General features: G+C 43.5%; 2 protein-coding genes and 1 non-coding gene across 3 annotated transcripts in view; 1 reads left to right on the top strand and 2 right to left on the bottom strand.

Annotated features, from left to right (window-relative positions):
• ZNF2 (zinc finger protein 2) overlaps positions 1 to 21,331 on the bottom strand; it is a 41,820-nt gene extending 20,489 nt beyond the window's left edge. Inside the window, exon 1 of the mRNA XM_059405562.1 lies at positions 21,175 to 21,331. The gene's annotated coding sequence lies outside the window, so the exon portion shown is untranslated. The remainder of the gene's footprint in view (positions 1 to 21,174) is intronic.
• Positions 143 to 10,398, top strand: ZNF514 (zinc finger protein 514). The gene is made up of 6 exons (XM_059407663.1): positions 143 to 810; positions 2,252 to 2,340; positions 3,106 to 3,161; positions 6,869 to 6,995; positions 7,326 to 7,409; positions 9,335 to 10,398. The coding sequence occupies exons 1-6, from the start codon at positions 674 to 676 to the stop codon at positions 10,312 to 10,314; spliced, it is 1,473 nt and encodes a 490-aa protein (XP_059263646.1). The 5' UTR covers positions 143 to 673; the 3' UTR covers positions 10,315 to 10,398.
• LOC132022875 (U6 spliceosomal RNA) lies at positions 15,252 to 15,353 on the bottom strand. The gene has a single exon (XR_009405766.1). It is a non-coding gene; the product is annotated as a U6 spliceosomal RNA (small nuclear RNA).
• Positions 21,332 to 21,337: the final 6 nt, after the last annotated feature.

Genomic DNA, 21,337 nt, shown 5'->3' on the forward strand with positions numbered 1-21,337 from the left:
ACCATTCTCTCCCGCCCCCACGGAGCTGGCGCCACTCGCCCCGCCCCGCCCCGCCCCGCCCCGCCCCGCGGACCCGCCCCGGACGCTCGCTTGTTTGACCCCCGCGAGGCGGCTCATCTGCGCAGGCTCGGGACGGTCTGGGCTTAGGGGCTGGGTTTGGGGCCGGGAAGGGCTCTACTCTTTGTGGGATCGGTGACTTCGGGCGCGCGGGTTTATCGCGGGCACCGCGCCCCAGCCCGTGACAGAGTTGGGAGTGCTCTTCCGCCTGCCCGCCTGCCAGGGGCTCTGGGGGCCTAGAGCTAGGGGACAGAGTTGCAGGGCCGGTCCGTGTCCCTGTGAGGCTCTCTCACGAATCCCTGCGGTCTTAGGGCCGCGGAGGCGCACTGACCCCCGAGGTCGCAGGCGTGGCTACGGACCTACCTCCTGGTGGTATAGTCGTCACTGTGGGTGTGGGTCTGCGAGGGAACTGGGTTCCGAAGCGTGGTCCTGAGAAAGGCGGCGGAGCGGCGCCAGTGCCCCCACGCCGGGCTCGTGAGGGGTCTGAGAGCGCGCCTGAAAGCGGGGGAATGGCCCCTCCTCGGGCGGCAGAGCTCCGCGCCGGGGCGGCAGTCCGGGTTTGATATCCCTGCTCAGGGCGGTGCGGGTCGACTGGGCGTCACCGCGCGGAGTGGGAATGCCCGGTGTCACCCAGCGTACTCCCTGCTCCCTGAATCGTAGGGAGGACCGCAGGGCTGCGGCCGCAGAACGGAGATTTGGACCTAGTGAAAGGACGTCGCCCCTTAGACCCAGCTATGGACTCCACAGCATCAGGTTTGGCTCTCGAGGGTGCAGAGGGCCAGAAGCCCTCTGGGGAGTTAGTAGTGGGCCGAGGAGGAGGACGACTCTAGAAATAAGCCGGGGACTCCAGTGATGGGGCAGAGCCTGTAACCGTCTTCCCTGTGGCATTTCCTAATTTGCCAGGTCCAGGAGCATGAGGTCCCAGTATCCAGATAACATGGTAAAAGTGGAGGAGATGGCCACGGAAGTATTCCCAAAGGCCAGAGGAGAGAGTAGCGGGAGGGAGAGGATCTCTTCCTGTGTGGGAGGGAGAGGGTGAACAATATAAAGCTTTGGGGGAGTAGCCCTTGGCCAGAGATCAGAGGGCAGTGGGGCCATTTAGAGCCTGCCCGCCCTTTCCTTTATTGCTTCATTGATAAGATTCCTCTAGCTCAACTGTACAAGATTAGCAGTGCACATGAGGGTGTGGGGTCACCTGTACCACTCTTTCACTAGTGCTTGGGAGGAGGCAATCTAGGTGACCCAGGAGGTTTTAAGCCATTCCTTTGTAAATTTAGAATCTACTGTCCTTCACCAAATGGCATTTTAATTAGACTTTTCTGTCTTCAGTGCCAATGCTCAAGGTCACAAGACTGGCCAACGGCAAAACTGGGCTGCATCTCTGGGACTACCACCCTCTCTGTATTCCTTTATGCCTTGTGTTCTGTAGACCATCAACACAGGAATTATCTCGAAATTCCTTAGAAATCGCAGGCTCTCAGGCCCTACCCTACATTCACTGAATCAGAGTCTGTTTAAGAAGATCCTCAAGAATCCATACACACATTCAAGTTTGAGAAGTGCTGACCTGTACTGTACCATGCTGCTTGCCACCCATGCTTTTATCGTTGTTGTTAGCTGTGACCACTTATCTGGTATAGTTGATTTTCAGGCTTTAAAAGCAGTAAGGGACAAAACCCTATCATAGAGGGACTTGCAAAGTATGGTTGCAGAGACCTAAGGATGCTTGGGAACTTGTCAGGAAGAACCGACCTTTGAGCTGGCTTCCCAAGGATGAGGGGAAGGTGTGACTTGCTTTCCCTTAGAGTCCCTATCCCTCTGTGGCCTTGCCCTGGGCCTTGTTTTGTATTCTTAACCTGTCTTATACCGCAGGCTAGATTTAAAGTTTCTTGGAAGTCTTCTCCACGTTTATATTGTGGATGCCCAGTAAATAACTGTCCAGTGGAGTGGCCAAGCTATGGTGAAACCCAAGTTACCTGCAGCCTGCTGTGGCCTTTGGACAGGAAGGGGGCGGGGAGTTTGTGCACTTCTTTCTCATGTGGGATAGCTAGAGGCTGCCACTCAGCTCCCTTTGAACCAGCTCTGTCCCCAAAACCAAGACACACTGACTCTTCAGGGATCTCTAGTGTGGGGAGTCTGGGAGCTGCAAAGGCCATGGGGTTAGTCTTCCTTATGGATCCTTTTACCTTCCTAGTTCTCCCTTCTCAGGACCCTCCTCTTCCTCCAGAGAGATACCCAGGAGAAAAGGGAACAACCAGTTTATTCCTGAAAGCCAGGTCCCAGGTGAGTTGAGGTTCTCTTCGTTTTTTTCTCAAATGACTGAACTACGGACGTCTTTGCCCTCTTTTCTCTGGAGCCCCTTTGTTCAATGCCAAGGGGAACGGACCCCAATTCCTGCTCTGTAGGAGCCTGAGCCCATCAAAGTGGATGCTGGCCTCCCTGGCCCTTTCCAGGGCCCTCTCCTCTCTGCTCTGTATGTACTCACTCAGATCCTTTGGTTTATTTCTGTCATGAGCACTGCAGTGAGTACCAAGTAATGTGAGAGAGCCCTGGCCTTGAAAGAATGTCACTACCACAGAAGGGAGAGGACTCTGGTACCTAGGATGCAGCCCCAGCCACAGTAAGGATATGCATGATTTAATGACAGATGGGAGTGTCACGGATAGGCCTTTCCTTCAAAGTTTAGTAAAAGGAAAAATCAGCCTGTGCTGGAGAGGCTGGGGGAAGGCTCAGGGAGAAAAGAGGGACAAGGTTCTGAGGGTATAGACAGGTGGGGAAGCCATTTGAGTCTATGTCCCTGTTCAGATGTTATCTTCCTGGATTAGTGAGGAGATAGACTTAACGCACTACTTCCTTGCTGGAAGATGCACCTGACTTCTCTATGCATTGTTTTTGCCAACTGTAAAATGAAGATGGTAATCATGTTAATGATAAAGATGAAAGCCGTAATAGCCATTATGTACTGAGAACTAAATATGTATCAGGAACTATTCTACACAGTTTACTTGAACTAACTCATTTCATCTTTCAAACATTCTCATTTTGAAGAATGGCATCTAAGGCACAGAGAGGCAACTGAGAAAGCCAAGGCAGAGAGAGATAAGGTAACTTGTTTATGGTTATCTGGCTCATAAGGAAGGCATTCTAATTTCAGATCTGGGTTGTCTGGCTCTGAGATCTTAACCACTCAGTAATGCAGCTAGCTCATATCATTGCTGCCATCTTCTGGCAAATGGTAACTGCTTAGTCCTTGTGAGCTGCAGTTGTGATGGGGGTATAAGGGATAATGGTGACTGACTCCAGAAGTGCATTCAGGGTTGGCTACAGTGGTCCGGAGAACCAAGTGGAGGGCTGTGGATGCCAGACTGCATGGCTTCCTAGCATGGATGCCAAGGTAATACCATCTTGGTACTACCTAAATGATAGTTTCATGTATTCTAGTTTAATGATAGATATTGTGTTTAATTTTCTAGCAAATGGGGGAAATCCCAACCAGTATGGAAGTCTCACAAATAACTAGTAGTGTAATAGAGTTTAAACCTCTTTGGCCTTGATGTACCCATTCAGAGGTATATCAGAGAGCTTAATCTAATTATACCGTGGTGACAATGGCCTATAGATCTCAATGGCCCATAGTAACAAAGGTGTATTTCTTCTCTGTTACGTATCAGTAGTGGACTGGCTGTGACTGCTCCACACCCTCTTTGATCTGGGATTTAGGCTGAAGGATTAGTCCTCCTCTGGGATATGTTATGTGGCAGGGAGAAATGCAATGTCAGAGCCAGGAGATGGTTCTTCTGGCTTCTGCCCAGGAAGGACATGTGTTGCTTCTACCCACAATCCATTGGCTGAAGCAAGTCATGTGGCCAAGCCTAATGTCAGTGAGATGGGAAATATAAGCCTCCCACAGTGAGGGGCGCCAGGGGAGGGGCAGTGGCTATTCTGAACAACTAATGAGTTTACCATTGTCTGTTTTCTTAAAAAAATTCACTCGCCTTCCTCCACACAAATTCCCTCCCCAAGAGATAACCCAAAAACTCCATTTAGTTACCTAGTAGGAACATCAAGATCAAAGTCCTGAATGGGGTGATGGCCTCAACATCAGGTCTGGATGTTTCTCCTCTGGATCTGGAGACTATGAACTAAAAGGACAAACTGCCCAAAATCCATATATCCAACGTATAGTTGGATATCCATATATCCAACGTACTTAACCACAGTAAGAAACCCCTATTCAAAAGAGGGAAGCAAGGGAGAAGCCCAGCAGTCTCAGGTCCATAACCGTTAAGATATTCCACTTGGCAGACTTGGTGAGAACCAACAATGATCTTGGGACTGGGAAGTCTTTTGGTTCTGTCTGGGTTCTCTTCCCCGGGTGGAGCTCCTGAGTCCCATGTTTTCCTTAGCTCTTGGCTCTGCCCCACAAGTTCCTTTTGCAGTATCCTCCTTGGTCACATAGGAGATGATACTGGAGAATAAACTCACTTGAGGGTTAGGCAGCTTTTTCATCCTGCCTGAGTAGGTTGATGGCCCAAGGATTTTTTCAAGTCCGGGACGTTCAGTGTAACTCTCAAAATGTAATCAGCTTTTAACGTATTAGCTTTCTGTTATTTCCATGTGTCAAGTTTTACCCACGGTTCTTTTTAAAATATACCCTTCTTTAGGCTTAATTGTGGAGCTTTGAGGGTTTTTCTTAGGACAGCCATTCTTTTAGACAGTAAGCAGTTTGGTTGCCCTAAAGATATCCTAGGAGCCATCTGGAATTATTCAGATGTTTAAACAAAAGGTTTGATTACCACACTCATAATTTGGTCCTTCCTTAGGTTGAGTTTTAATCATCCTTTGTCACTGCAAAAGCCTTATCTACATTGTCTCTGACCAGTTGGAAAGGAGAACTGGTTTAATCTCTAACTCTCCAAGTCCTGGAATTTCAAGACACTTTCTTTTGCCTTCCATTTTTATTTTGTAAACTCACAAACTCTTAAGCTCATTTTTTTTCTTGTAATATTTTGTCAGATTCTGCCAGTAACAACCAGCTCACACTACTGATGTTCCGGCCTCTTCTTGTAACATCACAAGTTCATGCTTACATTGTTCATCTTTGCAGTTACTGCTGATAACAGTTTTAGCACACAGTTCACCATTAAATCATGTAGGTTGCTATCTTACCAGTAGGTTTCTTTACTACTGGCCCTGAAGCCAAAGTCAGATATTTTAGGCTTTTTGCTATGGCAGAACCCTACATTAAGTACTAGTTTCTTAATGAGCCAGTTTAGGCTAGTTATGCTGTAATAACAACAGCAAACTCTCAAAGACTTATACCAACAAAGGTTTATATCTTGCCTGCATTACCTGTTTTACATCCCATTTGTGAAAGCAGATTATTCAACTACCCCTGCATTGTTGGGGCAGGGAACTCAATCCTGTAGGGAGAGCCAGTGATTATTTTGAACAAATAATGTAATCTATCACAAGATGTTACTATAGCAGTGAGTTTTCCATATTTGACTATTTTGGACTGACTTTCATGTTAATGTAAAATTTTACTTTGACTTATTTTATGGAATCAATGCCTAAATGGGATTTGATTTCTAAATATATTTTGGGAAAAGTAACAGGAATTTAACAGTCAGATGGGAGGTGTTCTAATTGTTGTTACAGAGGATGACAGGAGAGTCCTGACTGGGACCCACAGAATGATTGTACCTTGTGGGGACCTGGGATTCAGTCTGTCAGTTTTGCACATTCAGGAATTGAATGAGTAGGGACGAAAAGTGATTAGGGTTTGGGGGAGAGGATTTGTGTTAATCAAACTCACAAAAGACTTACTGATTCGTTAAGGCCACTGGATATACTTTCACTGAACTGTGTGGTGGTGGTGATATAGTATTATAAATCCCCAATTATTTGATTTGGACTTAGTAAAAATTTCTTTAAAATCATAGGCCACAAGTTTCAAAAATAGTTGGAGACTGTTGATACTAGTGCATCTGAGAATGCAAAACAGGGGCCTCTGGGTGGCACAGTTGGTTAAGTGTCCAACTATTGGTTTGGGCTCAGGTCATGATCTCGGGGTCTTGGGATGGTGCCCCATGTCAGGCTCCAAGCTCAGTGAGGAGTCTGCTGGAGTTTCTCTCTCCTCTCTCTGTGCCCCTCCCACACTCACTCATGCTCTCTCTCAAATAAGTAAAGGCATCTTAAGAAAAAAGGAATGCAAAACATATTAGTCTGTTACTTCTAGTTGATTCTAATTAAATGCAACTATGTGGAAAATGGAAGAAATTAATTTCATTTATCTCCCTTATGTAAGCGGACAGACTGTCTCTGTAGGCCTGAGATCTTGAGATCCTTATCCATATATATATATTAAGCAGCGTGATACTGACAAGTCGGCATCAGTGGGTAGGATCCAAGTAGTAACAATAATACAATCCCTGGAGCAGCTTAAAATATTTTGGGGATGACAAGACCCAAAACTGGGTATTGGTGGGGTGCCTGGGTGGCTCAGTGGGTTAAAGCCTCTGCCTTCGGCTCAGGTCAAATCCCAAGATCAAGCCCTGCATCAAGCTCTCTGCTCAGCGGGGAGCCTGCTAACCTCCCCCCACTATCTCTGCCTGCCTCTCTGCCTACTTATGATCTCTGTCTGTCAAATAAATAAAATCTAAAAAAATCCAAACAAACAAACAAAAACACTGGGCACTGGGATAGCTAGGAACTCTTGGAATCCCTTCTACATCCTAAGGTTTTACTCAGACATCCACCCACTCTGCTAGTGTGTTCCCTTAGGGTACAAGAGTATTTTCTGTTTCAGGATCGGATGACATTCGAGGATGTAGCTGTGGAATTCACCAAGTGGGAATGGGGACAGCTGGACCCTGCTCAAAAGGACCTATACAGGGTAGTGATGCTGGAGAACTTCAAGAACCTGGCCTCTCTGGGTGAGCTCAGCTCCTCCAAAGCCCAAAGCCTGCCTGTCAGGCCTGCCATCTCTATTTCATTGGTGTTTAAAAGCTTGGGGTTTCTAGGCCTGTTTGCTGAGTTTTGCCCTGGGATTATGGAATTAGGCATTTACATTGACCTTGGGGTCCTAATTCCTAGAAAAAGTTATGCTCCATATGAAGTTTCATGATTCTGCTCCCAATATTTCACAGTGCCTATTCTTTGGAGGCTTTCTATACCTACAGTCTGATCTCCCCCAGAGAGACCTAGAGCCAAAGCCTTTGCCTCTAACATACAGAGTCATGGTCCTTTTCCTTCTCTACCATCAGGGCTTCCAGTGGCTAAACCATATGTCATCTCCCAGTTGGAGAAAGGGAAAGAACCCTGTGTATTAGAGGGAGAAATCTCAACAGGTGAGTGAATGAGAACTAAGCAACATCACACATAATAAGGACCAGCCATGGGTGAGAAATTGCTCTGAACCCTTGCTCACGGGGGTCTCCTTTGAGAAGCTAAGACCACTTGTCAGGAGCTCTCCACTGCAGTATTTTGAATATTCTCGGGCTTTCTGGTGTCAGAAAGAAGAGATGCTCATTTTCTTCTCTAGTATTTATACTTTGGAACCCATCTCTGCCCACCCTTTCTGGGTTCTTGGTGCCACTCAGCATCACTAGATGTCATATGGAGATGTTGGATGGAATCAAAGGATTGACAGTTGTAAATGGCCAGGCCCTCCTTTGCCAGCAGGGTTAAGAGAGTTAGTGAAAGACCAAACAGTAGAGTAGCCTAGAAATTAAAGGGTTACAGGCAAGGACAGATGGTAGATGTCAAGAAGATCAAGGTAGAGACATTTCATGCTTGATCAAGCTGAGCTTCAACAGAGGTGGTTCCAGGAACAAAAATTACTTCTTACTGTCTACTGATGTCACCTCTTTGAGCACACGTGTTCCTAGGTAACTTGAGAATACCTGATGAGCCTCACTTCTTGGAGCAGAATTCTGGACTCAAGCTCTTCTGCCTTCCATGTGTAACTAAGGCACAATGGAGGAAGGTGACAGTCTGTGCCAGTATCGATCTCAGGTAGAATTATAGCCCTGGGTCAGAGATAAATCTCAGGAAATAAGTGCTTATATCCTGGGAGCACAGGCTGGGCCTCATTAAAGGAGCCTAGAATAGAGATCAGGGAGTGAAGTTGCTAATCTCTGCTATATTCATATTTTCTTGATCTTTTTTTCCTTCTAGAATGGGAGCAAGGGTGTGACTTCTGGATCTAGTCTTGACAGTGCTCTCTACAAACATGGCTGTGTTTCAGAATCTTTCAGGGAGCCTGTTAAAGATCCAGATCTCCAGGGGCCACACGAGACCTACTGACTCAGAATATGGCTCCTGGGAGCACTGGAATCAGTAATCATCTACCTCTTCAGAAGTGTTACTATTATTACATTAGTTTTCTGTTATTGCTGGAACAAAGGAATAAAAATTTAATGACTTTAAACACAAGTTTAGTTATAGTTCATAGGTCAGAAATCTGGCATGGATCTCACAAAAGATGTCAGGAGAGGTGTGTTCCTTTCTGGAGTCATAGGGGAGATTCTGTTTTCTGTCATTTGAGTTGTTGGCAGAACCAATTCTTGGAGTTGTGAAATTGAGATCCCTGTTTTCTTGCTGGCTGTCAACTGAGAAATACTTCCAGCTTCTAGAGACTGCTACATTCCTTGGCTCATGGTGCCCTTACTCCATCTTGAAAGCCAGAAATGGTGGGCTGAGTCATTCTCACACATCTCTCTGACCCAGCCAGGAAATGTTTTCTGATTTTAATTAAGGACTTATGTGATTAGATTGGGCCCATCTGAATAATCCAGGATAATCTCCCCATCTAAAGGTTTGGGCCCTTAATCATATCTGCAAAGTCCTTTTTGCCATGTAAGACAACACATTTACAAGTTCTTGGGATTAGAGCATGGATGTCTTTGGGGGAGAATTATTTTGCCTGTCACAATTATATACTATAGTATATTACTGAGGTGCTGAGGGGACTTTGTGGAGGACATCTTCCTACCCTCTTCTCATCTTTATGTTAGATTTACCGTTGTGTACTGGAATCCAAACGATATTTTTTTAGATTTTCCTAATCTCCATTCAGTAATTTATCACCTCTTGATAACTCCAAAACCTTCTTCAGATATACACTATACTTGAAAGAAACTGTACACATCTCAGGTATTATTTTAAAGCTTCATTACCTTACATCCATTATAGGACTTTACTTCCTCTGGGCACATGGAACAGTTAATATGAGAATGTCTTGTCTTTTTTTTTTTTTTTCCCCTCCTCTCAGACTGGGAGAAAAGGCCTAAAGCCAAGGAATCCGTACTGAATCAGGGAATTTCTAAAGAAGAATTACACCAGATAGCATCAGTGGAAAAATACATCAGAGATGAATTCTGCTTCTGCAAACTGAAAGCAACCTGTGGTTGTGATGACCAATTAGAAATACAACCAAAAATCCAGGCGAGACATCTGAAAGGAATGCCAATCTCTCACAAATCTACCACCCTTAAGATAGATCATGAACGGAGTGAATTTGGGAGAAGTTTAGACCTAAGATCAGTCCTTGTTAACCAACGCAGTGTTCCTATAGAAGGAGCCTATAAATGTGACACAGAATTCAGACAGACTTCAGGGAGAAATAACTCCCAGAGAAGCCATCCAGGAAAGAAACCTTGTAAATGTAATGAATGTGGGAAGTCTTTCCATTTCCAGTCAGAGCTGAGGCGCCATCAGAGATGTCACACCGGAGAAAAGCCCTATGAATGCAGTGAATGTGGAAGAGCCTTTGGTCATATTTCATCCCTTATTAAACATCAGAGAACTCACACTGGAGAAAAGCCCTATGAATGCAGTGAATGTGGGAGAGCCTTCAGCCAGAGTTCATCTCTTGTTTTACATTACAGATTTCATACTGGGGAGAAACCCTACAAATGTAATGAATGTGGAAGAGCCTTTGGTCATACTTCATCTCTTATTAAACATCAGAGAACTCACACTGGGGAAAAGCCCTATGAATGCAGGGAATGCGGGAGAACCTTCAGCCAGAGTTCATCTCTCATTGTACATTACAGATTTCATACTGGAGAGAAACCTTACAAATGTAATAAATGTGGGCGAGCCTTTAGCCAGAGTTCATCTCTCACTCAACATTACAGATTTCATACTGGAGAGAAACCTTACAAATGTAATGAATGTGGGAGAGCCTTTGCTCATACTGCATCCCTTATTAAACATCAGAAAAGTCATGCTGGAAAAAAAGCTATATGAATTCAGTCAATGTAGGAAGGCTTTCAGCTGGAGCCCACAGAGTTTTCACATGACACACCCTGGAGAGAGATCCTGTATGTGTAATGTATGTGGGAAGACTTGGTTGGAAGACCTATCTTATTCAACATCAGACCGTACATGCTAAAGAAAGGCTCTTTCGATGTCAAGAGAGAAGGTGGGCTTTCTGTCACACCTCGCCCTTTATCAAACACCAGAGGATCCATATTAGTGAGAAACCAAGTAGATGGGATCGATTTGGAGAGGCTTTTGTCAGAAGACACATATTATTCAACAGCAGACAGTTTCTACTAGCAAGAAGCCTTATCAATGCACTGTGTGTGGCACAGCCTTCAGTCACATACTATTCAGAAACTAAGTAAGTAAGCAAATAAATAAATAAATAAATATCAGATAACTCAAGTGTGGTAAAAGCAATCTGTGATACTTCTCTTACTAAGCACCAAGAACACTTAGAAAAGTCTTTGAAAGCAATAAAAGTGGGAGGGCCTTTTAGAGCTCATCTCTCAATAAACATCAGAGAATTTATTTTTGAGAAAAACACTATGGAAATAGTGAATGTCGGAGAATCTTCAGCCATACCTCTTTCTTTTGCAAAAATCAGTGAACTTACCCTGCTAGTTAGAAACCTGGGAATAGAATGCATGCGGAAAAGCCTTTGGCCAATGTTCCACCCATTTTGCACATCAGAGAATGTGTACTGGAGTGACTTTTTGAATTTGGTGAAACTGGGAAAACCCACTAGTATAGTTCAGGCCTCAGCATACATTAAGGCTTTACTCCAATGAGAAACCCTGGGAACTTAATGAATGTGGGAAAAGTTCCTTTCAGGCTTGAGATTCATAAAGCAAGAGCTGAAAGGTATCTGAGTGATTCAACAAGTGATTTCCTACCTGGTGGGGCTCTCTGTAATGGCACTGTGCTTCGCCTCCCTATCCTGTTACTGATGGGAGCAGAGGTGCTACTGTGTGGGTGAAGAGAATTGAAGCTGCGCTAGGTCGAGAGCCACCACTGATTCAGCCAGACCCTATCTTAGGGCTAAGAAAACTGATTTGAAAGTGCCGTGTGCTGGGCTAGGTCTCTCTTCCTTCTGGTTCACAGCTATGGTTTTGAGATTGAGAGACTGAAGGTCTTCCCCATAAAAAAACCCCCATGGCACTACGTGTTACCTCTCTTTAAGAGGCTGGAGTGATATTTTTAAAGTCTGAGCAAAAAGCAAATTTCATTAGATCTTTATGCTCTGAGATTTGAGATTTTTGAAATAAAATCTTTTTTAAACATTAAAATCATTAAAATGTGGGTATTAAAAAAAATCAAAACTTCAAAAACATTATTCTAAGTGAAAGCCAAATGCCACCATTCCATTTATAGCAAATGTCCAGAAATGGCAAATCCTCAGAGGCAAAGTAGATTAGTGGTTGTCTGGTACCGGGAGAAGCAACTGGGAATAAATGCAAATATTAGAAAGAGTCTTATTGGGGTGATGCAAATGTCCTAAAGCTGGATTATGTTGATGATTGAAGAGTTTGGTAAATTTACTAAAAATTATTGAATTGCACACACAAAATGGGTGAAATTTATGGTATATAAATTACACCTCAGTAAAATTGCTTTTATAAAACATCAAATATACAGATATACCAACTATTGCTAAACTATTTTTCCTACCTTGTCTGTTACTTCAAGCCATCTGTATGTATTTATTTTCTGTAATAGTTAACCCTAAGCTTTCTGGGTCTCAAGTTCATATCATGATGCATCTGAAATTTATGTGGAGACGCCAGGAGTAGGAGCTGGCAGAGAGCAGAGGAGTCTTGACTAAAAAGATTAGCTTATACTAAAGACAGTCCTTCAAGCATTTTAAGTCACTGAGCCTAGACTTCAGGGAATCAGTTCAAAGTGGGTCCATGCAGACAGACAGAATCTAGAGGTCCAACAGGTTGGCTAAGGCTGAGAGGTGCAGGCAGACAGGATGAATGGAGGCATCTAGACAGCTGAGATCAGAATGCCCGTCTAGTAACCTAGAAATCATGGGAATTTCTTTCCAGAGAGCCAAAGTATACAGGAGAGAAACAGCAAATTTACTACATTAGTACTGTCTTAGTTTGCTCTGTCTTACCTTTCCTCCCAGTGCTCTTTTCTAACCCCAACTTAAGTCACTTTATATACCTGGATACCTGCAACTTTGTAGCTGGTCTTTGCTTAACATCTGTCTTGTGTATCTTTGCTATGGTAACCATTCTTATCAGTCTGTACCCACTGCCTTGTCTGAAAGCCTCTGTACTGCCTACAAGAAAAAATCCTCACTCCTCAGTTTGGCATTTAACGCCCTCTTCACTCTGCCTTAACCTCCTGCTACTCCTGACAAGAACCTCTATTACAGACAAACTAATTTGCTTGCCATACCTCAGAGATACCTTCACACTCCCCTGCCTGCTCCACCAGCCTGAAATGCCCTCTCCACTTCTCGGAAGCCTAATAAGTAGAGCCCTGGTCAAATACCCTCTCATCAGGGAAGAATTCTCTTGAACACTGATGTGAAGTCATATCTTACTGATTTGCAATTGTAAAAGCATTTGCATTTGCTTAAGGTTTTTAAAAATGAAAGATGTCTTGGGTAGTTCTTATTACTGTCTTGATCTCTTTAAAGCATTTGTTTATCAGCTTGCCCCTTTCTTGTCTCCTGAACCAGATTATCAGCTGCTTCAGATAATTTCCTCCACTTCCTCTCATAGGTGCTTACTAACCAGGTGTTAATTTGAGAAACTTGTATTGCCCATGTTTTCTCACTGCTTCTGACTTCACACTGTTTATAAAAAAATATTTTACTGTACAGATATACTACATTTTATTTTTTTAAAGATTTATTTATTTGGGGCATCTGGGTGGCTCAGTGGGTTAAGCCTCTGCCTTCAGCTCAGGTCATGATCCTGAAGTCCCAGGATCGAGTCCCATGTCCGGCTCCTTGCTTGGCGGGGAGTCTGCTTCTCGCTTCTCCCTCTAACTTCTCCCCTCTCATGCTCACTCCTCTCTCATTCTCTCTCTCTCAAATAAATAAAATATTAAAAAAAAAAAAGATTTACTTTTTGAGAGACAGAGCATGAGGCAGAGAGGGTCAGAGGGATAAGCAGACTCCCTGCTGGGTAGGGAGCCCTATGCAGGACTCCCTCCAGGATCATGACCTGAGCTGAAGGCAGTCACTTAACCAACTGAGCGACCCAGGTGCCCTGATATACCACATTTTTAAAAATAGTATTTATTTAAATAATCTCTTACCCAACATGGGGCTTGAACTCACCACCCCAAGATCAAGAGTCACATGCTCTTCTGACTGTGCCAGCCAGGTGCCCTTGACTTCACACTTTTGTATTAGATGAAAAACTTTCCTTCTAGAAAACTACCAATTAAATATTTTTTTAGAAAAATACAATGTTGATTCCTATAATTATTTTTCAGATTCAAATGTAGATTGGGATTGTTCCATTTTTGGGGGGTGGGTTGGTATGTGTGTACATAAAAACTCATTGCTATTTTATTTTGTAGCACTACAATGACTTCTCATATCAACTATGAGAATTAGGTCAAACTCCACAGGTTAAAGATACAGTACTCCACAAGATTGCTCTCATTTCAGACACCAGCCACAAATGTGGGGGTCCTTAGGCTACTCTTCTGACCAGTTGGCTACAAATTTGGGAGTTCCCACCACTCCTTCAGGTTTGATAATTCTCTGAGCAAATCTCAGAACAGGAAAGGGCTATATTTATTATGACAATTTTATTACAACAAAAAGATACAAATCAAATTCAACCTAAGGAAGAGGCACATAGATTGAGGTCTGACAGCATCTCAAATGTGAGGCTTTCATCTTCTCCAGGAACACACCACTGATTGGTACAGCAATGTGTTAACTATGCAGAGTACTGCAAACTAGGGAAGCTTACCTGAGCTTCAGAGGCCAAAGTTTTTACTGGGGTTCATGTCACAGTTGGGTTGACCACACAGTTGAACTAAATTTCCAGTGCCTCTTCCCTCCTTGGAGGTCAGGCTGATATCACGTGGCTCAGAGTCCCAACTCTCTAATCACAAGACGGGTCTTTCTCACTTGGCCAGCCCCCATCTTGAATCATCTGATTAGTATAAACCAGGGGAAACCAGAGTCACCTTTTTATATATTGTTTTAAGATTTTATTTATTTGTCAGGGAGCACAAGCAGGGGGAGCAGCAGGCTGAGGGAGAAGCAGGCTCCCTGCCGAGCAAGGAGTCCAATGCAGGACTGGGTCCCAGGATCATAACCTGAGCCAAAGACAGATGCCTAACTGACTGAGCCACCCAGGCATCTCAAGAGTCATCTCATCTGCATGAACTATCAGGTGTGGTTCCCCAAGACCCACTATGAATAACAAAGACACTCTTATTCCTGTACAAAGGAATTTCCACAGATTTCACAATTACCTCCTGGGAGCCAAGGACAAAGACCAGCCAAGTTCTTTATGACAGAAGCACACACTCAAGTCAATGTGAAAATACTTCTTCAATTATTTTTTTCCATTTTTTTCCCCACCCAAGTATTTGCCAATGGGCTGTAAGTTATAAGGAGACTTAATTTTACCTACATTCTTTTGCCTTTATTCTCTACATCAGTTGTACCAGTTTGCATTCCCACCAATAGTGCACATCCTCAATTCTTCAATTCTCCACATCCTCAATTCTTCAATTATCCAAAATAAAGCATAAATATGAAGACTGTACTTTAGATATTCCTCAACAAATAACTGCTATATACTATATCTGCTTACAGATCACTGGCGAGAACTTAGACACAGGACCAGATCTGATGGCAAGGGAAGCCAGAAATTGGTCTTTGTCCTGGGCAGCAAATAGTCCAGTTAAAAGTTGGGGGGATTCTGTTATTAAGGAAAAAGAGGATGATGGATTTTGCGTGTCATCCTTGCGCAGGGGCCATGCTAATCTTCTCTGTATCGTTCCAATTTTAGTATATGTGCTGCCGAAGCGAGCACGAGGATGATGGATTTTGACAGATGACCAGGAATCTGTTTCTCAAGACCCAATACTGCAAAGCCATTTGGGTGTGAGGTCACATCCACAATCCTCTGGGTCTCAGCCTTCTCTGTAAGATGAAGGGCTCTGTACTTGTGAAAATAAGTGAAGCTCACTCAAATGAGAGCACAAAGGCTATTTATTCAGAGCCTGCGATTGCAAAGGATCAGCTACTATCACCTGCATTTGGCAGAGATCCAGAGGCATGCAGAAAGGAAGAATGCTTTAAACTGAGAAAAAGAATGAAGCTTCAGGGATGCCCTGATTGGAGGTTGTTAGCACGGGAAAGCTGGAGGTAGGTTAACTGGGAGCAGGACATTTTTTTTTTTTAAGATTTTATTTATATATTTGACACAGAGAGAGAGAGATCACAGGTAGGGAGAGAGGCGGGCAGAGGGAGTGGGGAAGCAGGCTCCTTGCTGAGCAGAGAGCCTGAGATCATGACCTGAGCCGAAGGCAGAGGCTTAGCTCACCCAGGTGCCCCAGGACATCTTAAATGATTGGTTTGGGGAGCTTAATTGGCTCTCTATGGTTGATCCTAAGTTGAAAGTGGGGACAAACAAAATAGGGGTACTGGCAGTCATTGACCAAGTTCTGGCTGTTCTGAGCTGATTGCTGTAGAGGCCATGGTTTGCCTCTCAGATTGGTTACTGCAGAGGAGTGTGTCAAAGTTCTATTGTCATATATATGGTGTGTCGATTGTCCGTTGGTATATTTAGTTCCTCAGTTCCCCCACTTTGGTCATTCCCTTCCTCGAGAAAGATTGGCTAATTCAGATATACTAGACCTCCAGATCTTTACAACTTACAGATTTTTCAATTTTCCCCAACTATATCATATCTTTTGTTATTGTATTATCACAGCGATAATCAAATAAGAGAGCAGTTGTGAAGAAGTATTGAGCCACGTAGTGTTTTCTTTTCTTTTTTCTTTTTTTTTTTTTTTAAAAGATTTTATTTATTTATTTGACAGAGAGAGACCACAAGTAGGCAGAGAGGCAGGCAGAGAGAGAGAGGAGGAAGCAGGCTCCCTGCTGAGCAGAGAGCCCGATGCGGGACTCGATCCCAGGACCCTGAGATCATGACCTGAGCCGAAGGCAGCGGCGTAACCCACTGAGCCACCCAGGCGCCCCACGTAGTGTTTTCTTTAAGGCAATATATACCCAGTGCTACTGTGTCTATTTCATATATCTAAGAACAGCAAGAAATTACGGCCATGGCACAGAACCACCATGGTTAGTCAATTAGAGGTTTAGAGTAGCACAAATGCCCGTAACTACTTGTGCCAACAAAATGAGGCAAATTTACAGATCTTCCATGTAGGGAAGAGGTGATATCATTAATAACTTCTGCCAGAGTCAGTGATAGGTCTTCTAAAGTCTTTTTATTTCCCTCCATTGGAAATACTGCTCTGATTGTCCAGTAAACAATGAGTTAGCAACTTGCCAGAGTGCCTGAATAGTCAAGCTCCTCATTTTGGAGCTCCTATCCATGTTAGAATTTCCAGCATTGGTGACTAACAGGACTTCTGTACAAAGGATTTCTATACATACTCAGATCTTAGGATACTATTTCTAAACTGCATTAGGTTTTAGTGTGAGAAAAACAAGACAGTTGTTCTGGCAGCAAGGGAAGCAGAATCCAGTAGGGGCATATAGAAATCAAGGGGGAGGGCTCCTGGGTGGCTCAGTCGTTAAGCGTCCGCCTTCAGCTTGGGTCATGATCCCAGGGTCCTGGGATTGAGCCCTGCATCGGGCTTCCTGCTCAGCCGGAAGCCTGCTTCTCCCTCTCCCACTCCCTCTGCTTCTGTTCCCTCTTTCATTATGTCTCTCTCTGCCAAATAAATAAATAAAAATCTAAAAAAAAAAAAAAAAAAAAAAAAAAAGAAATCAAGGCGGGGGGTTGCCCAGGACATGAGATTGGGACCAAAGCCTTACATTAGTTTTGTTACCTATTTGGATTCCTACTACCCAAGTGATGAGTAACTGACCCATAACACTACAAAGGTTGTCAGATTCAAGTCTACAGTTACCTGTGGTCTGATCATTAGATTGTAGTAACTAGCCTTCTATGGGAGTCAGGGACACTAGCAGTCACAGGTTGATTTGTTTAAGGTCATTTGTCCCTGTAGGTACATGTGGAAAAAAATTGGCTATAATTCCCTATAGTCTCTTAAGACGAGACCAGAATTGTTCAATCATATATCATGGTGGTCTGACAATGGACAGCATATTTAGCAGCTGGTAAGACTGAGAGTAGTGCTTACTGTTTGGGATAATTTAAGAATGGCATTAGAGTGAATATGTTCCAACCTAACAATTATATGAAAGGAGAAAGAAAAGAGAAAAAAGGACCATTATGGGTGGGTGACAACCAGGGACCTATAGGAATGAGAAAAATAATAGAAGCAAGCAGAAAAAAAACACAAAGGACTTTAACGGAAGTCTCAGTCTGACATCTTGGGCAGAAGCTATTCATTATCTGAGGTCAGCTATTTCTTCCAGAGGTCTTCGGTCAGCTATATTCCTCTGAACATCATCTGCTTCTAGAGTATCTTGGAGAAGCTTGTCTGAACTCCTTTACCAGAGTAGGCTTCTAGTTGTACCACATCTACTTTTGGAAGAATTTCTTCTTTAGTTGTGAAATACGTACTGAAGAATTGACTCTGGTTTCACTGCTGTATTTTTTGTTAACAGTACCTGATAAAGTTCCATACAATGAAGCTCAAGAGAAGTTTTCTCTGATGTCTCTTCTTATAGATAAAACCTCATGGCTGAAGAGCACAAAGAGGCTATTTAGGAAGATGCTGTGCAAAGACAGTGTTGACCTGTTGATGCTAAAACTGGGTATAGTACAAGAATCTCCTGCACTATTTTGCCATGTCTGCATGCAGCAGGGCAGAGTCTAGTATTGGCAGTAGAATCTCTAAATACATGGGCCTTCCAGTTATCAGTTTTTAGGGGGATAATATTGTATCCCCAAGGGAGTGACCCATATAGCCATCAGGGCTCTGGCCATAAGGGCTGCCTTTGGTCAGGCTGCTAAAGTGTTTCTAGAAGTTTTGCTAATTTTAAGTTAAAGATGCCGTTGGTTCTTACAACTTTACCAGGACACTATGTATGGTAAGGACAACACACTTTTTGAATAAGGGTTCTTATAGAGTTCTTTTATAATAGGTCCTGTAAAGTGTGTGGGTGTCAAGTTGACATGGAATGGACTGTAATGGCTTTAAAATGTCAACTTGGTTAGGCTGAACTACATTTCTCTACATGGTAGCTGGATACCTAGGGGATGAACGTGGAAGCTGCCAGTCCTCTTCTGGCTTTGCTAGAAGTCCCAGAACACCAATAGCTTTCCAATGAAGTCTTCAGATATTTTTTTCTGCCTTTGGAAATGCCCATTACATATGTATTAATGTTTATGAAGCTCCATTACTTATCCTTCATTTTCTTTCTCTCTCTCTGTTCTTTGGACTGTATAATTTTTATGGATCTAGAACACTGATGTTCTAGTTCTAGTTCTATGTTCTAGTTCACTGATGCTCTCTTCTGCCTTCTCAAATCTGATGAGGCCTCCACCACTTTCTATTGGTTAAAGCAAGTGATAAGTCCAGTCCAGATTCAAGGAAGGGGAAATAAACTTCACTTTTTTTTTTTTTAAAGATTTATTTACTTATTTTTAGAGGAGGGTAAAGGCAGAGGGAGAAAGAGTCTTAAGCAGATTCCACACTGAGTGGAGACTATGACAGGGTCTTGATCTATATCTCAAGACCCTGAGATCATGACCTGAGCAGTAATCAAGAGTTGGGTGCTACACCAACTGTGCCATCCAAGCACAATCTTTTTAAAAAGATCTTATTTATTTATTTGACAAAGAAAGACACAGTGAGAGAGGGAACACAAGCGGGGGAGGGGGAGAGGGAGAAATAGGCTTCCCACCGACCAGGGAGCCTGAAGTGGGGCTTGATCCCAGGATCCTGGGATCATGACCTGAGCTGAAGGCAGACCCTTAACGACTGAGCCACCCATGTGCCCCTAAACTTCACTTCTTGATGAGATTAATAACATGTAAGTTAGAGACAGAGAAAGAATTGTTGGGACCATCTTTGCAGTGATCCTACCATTATGATTTTAACTGAGCAATAATTTTCCTTCTTCAGTCCTCTGTTTGAATGCCTCTTACCCAAATTCCTGCCAGCACTGAGTGGGATCAATCTCTTTTAATTTAGCCAACTTGATATGTTAGAAGTCTACTAAAAAAGGGATGCATCATAAAATAGGGGTGAAATAGGTTGTCTAACTCAGCAAAGAAAAAGAAATGGATGAAGCGACCAAGTCAATCTTAATTTTTGGAATCTAACTTGTCACTATTTTTGTTTTTCTGTATGTTTGAAAATTTTTGTACTAAATTTGAAAATCGGGAGGTCTGGCTGAGCAGGAGTACTGACTTCTTAAAAGAAGTCCATATCCTTATTGGGGCTTTATCAAGATCACAGGCTTCTGCATAGCAAAGGAAACAGTCAATAAAACCAAAAGACAACTGACAGAATGGGAGAAGATATTTGCAAACGACATATCAGATAAAGGGCTAGTATCCAAAATCGATAAAGAACTTTTTAAACTCAACACCCAAAGAACAAATAATCCAATGAAGAAATGGGTGGAAGACAAGAACAGACATTTCTGCAAAGAAGACATCCAGATGGCCAACGGACACATCAAAAAGTGCTCCACATCACTCGGCATCAGGGAAATACAAATCAAAACCACAATGAGAGACCACCTCATGCCTGTCAGAATGGCTAAAATTAACAAGTCAGGAAACAACAAATGCTGGTGAGGATATAGAGAAAGGGGAAACCTCCTACACTGTTGGTGGGAATGCAAGCTGGTGCAGTCACTCTGGAAAACAGTATAGAAGTTCCTCAAAAAGTTGAAAATAGAGCTACCCTATGACCCAGCAATTGCACTACTGTGTATTTAACTCAAAGATACAAATGTAGTGATCCGAAGGGGTACGTGTACCTGAATGTTTATAGCAGCAATGTCCACAATAGCCAAACTATGGAAAGAACCGTGATTGTCCCTCAACAGATGAATGGATAAAGAACTAGTGGTATATAAATATACAATGGAATACCAGGCAGCCATCAAAAGAAACGAAATCTTGCCATTTGCCACGACGTGGATGGAACTAGAGGGTATCACGCTTAGCGAAATAAGTCAATCAGAGAAAGACAATTATCATATGATCTCCCTGATATGAGGAATTTGAGAAGCAAAGTAGGGGATTTGGGGGGTGCGGAAGGGAATAAATGAAACAAGATGGGATCGGGAGGGAGACAAACCATAAGAGACTCTTAATCTCAGGAAACAAACTGAGGGTTGCTGGGAGGTTAGGGGGTCGGGAGACGGTGGTTGGGTTATGGACATTGGGGAGGGTATGTGCTATGGTGAGTGCTGTGAAGTGTGTAAGCCTGATGATTCACAGACCTGTACCCCTGGGGCTAATAGTACATTATGTTAATAAAAGTAATTAAAAAAAAATCCGTATCTTCTCCATCCACATATTTGGGCAATCCGGGCAGACCCAGATGCAGTGAAGCCATGAGCCGGGCTGGTGAAAACACCGCAGCCGGAGGCCTGGGATATGAGTGTGTGATCAAACGTGAGAATCGGAAGAAACCATAAATACGTGTGAAATCCAGGATGCGTAATAACTGTAAACACGTCAGAGCTTTACCAGAGCTGGGTATGAACTTTATACTTCTTGTCTGTCTTACCTACTCTAAACCTTCTCTTGCAGCTTTAGTGCTCGTCTGTACCTCGCACTTCTTGTTGCAGACGGTCCGCAGCCCCAGCTCCTGTCAGCCCTAGGAGGCCCTCACGGAACCGAAGAGTCCGCAGCCCCAGCTCCTGTCAGCCCTAGGAGGCCCTCACGGAACC

This window comes from Mustela nigripes, chromosome 7, assembly GCF_022355385.1.
Source record: "Mustela nigripes isolate SB6536 chromosome 7, MUSNIG.SB6536, whole genome shotgun sequence".
Taxonomy (NCBI): Eukaryota; Metazoa; Chordata; class Mammalia; order Carnivora; family Mustelidae; genus Mustela; species Mustela nigripes.

Excerpts from the sequence above, each read along its gene's own strand:
- ZNF514 (XM_059407663.1), top strand. The coding sequence starts at position 674 with ATGCCCGGTGTCACCCAGCGTACTCCCTGCTCCCTGAATCGTAGGGAG. Across the intron at positions 3,162-6,868 it reads CCAAGGCAGAGAGAGATAAG|GATCGGATGACATTCGAGGA; the intron begins GTAACTTGTTTA and ends TTTCTGTTTCAG. Across the intron at positions 6,996-7,325 it reads CAAGAACCTGGCCTCTCTGG|GGCTTCCAGTGGCTAAACCA; the intron begins GTGAGCTCAGCT and ends CTCTACCATCAG.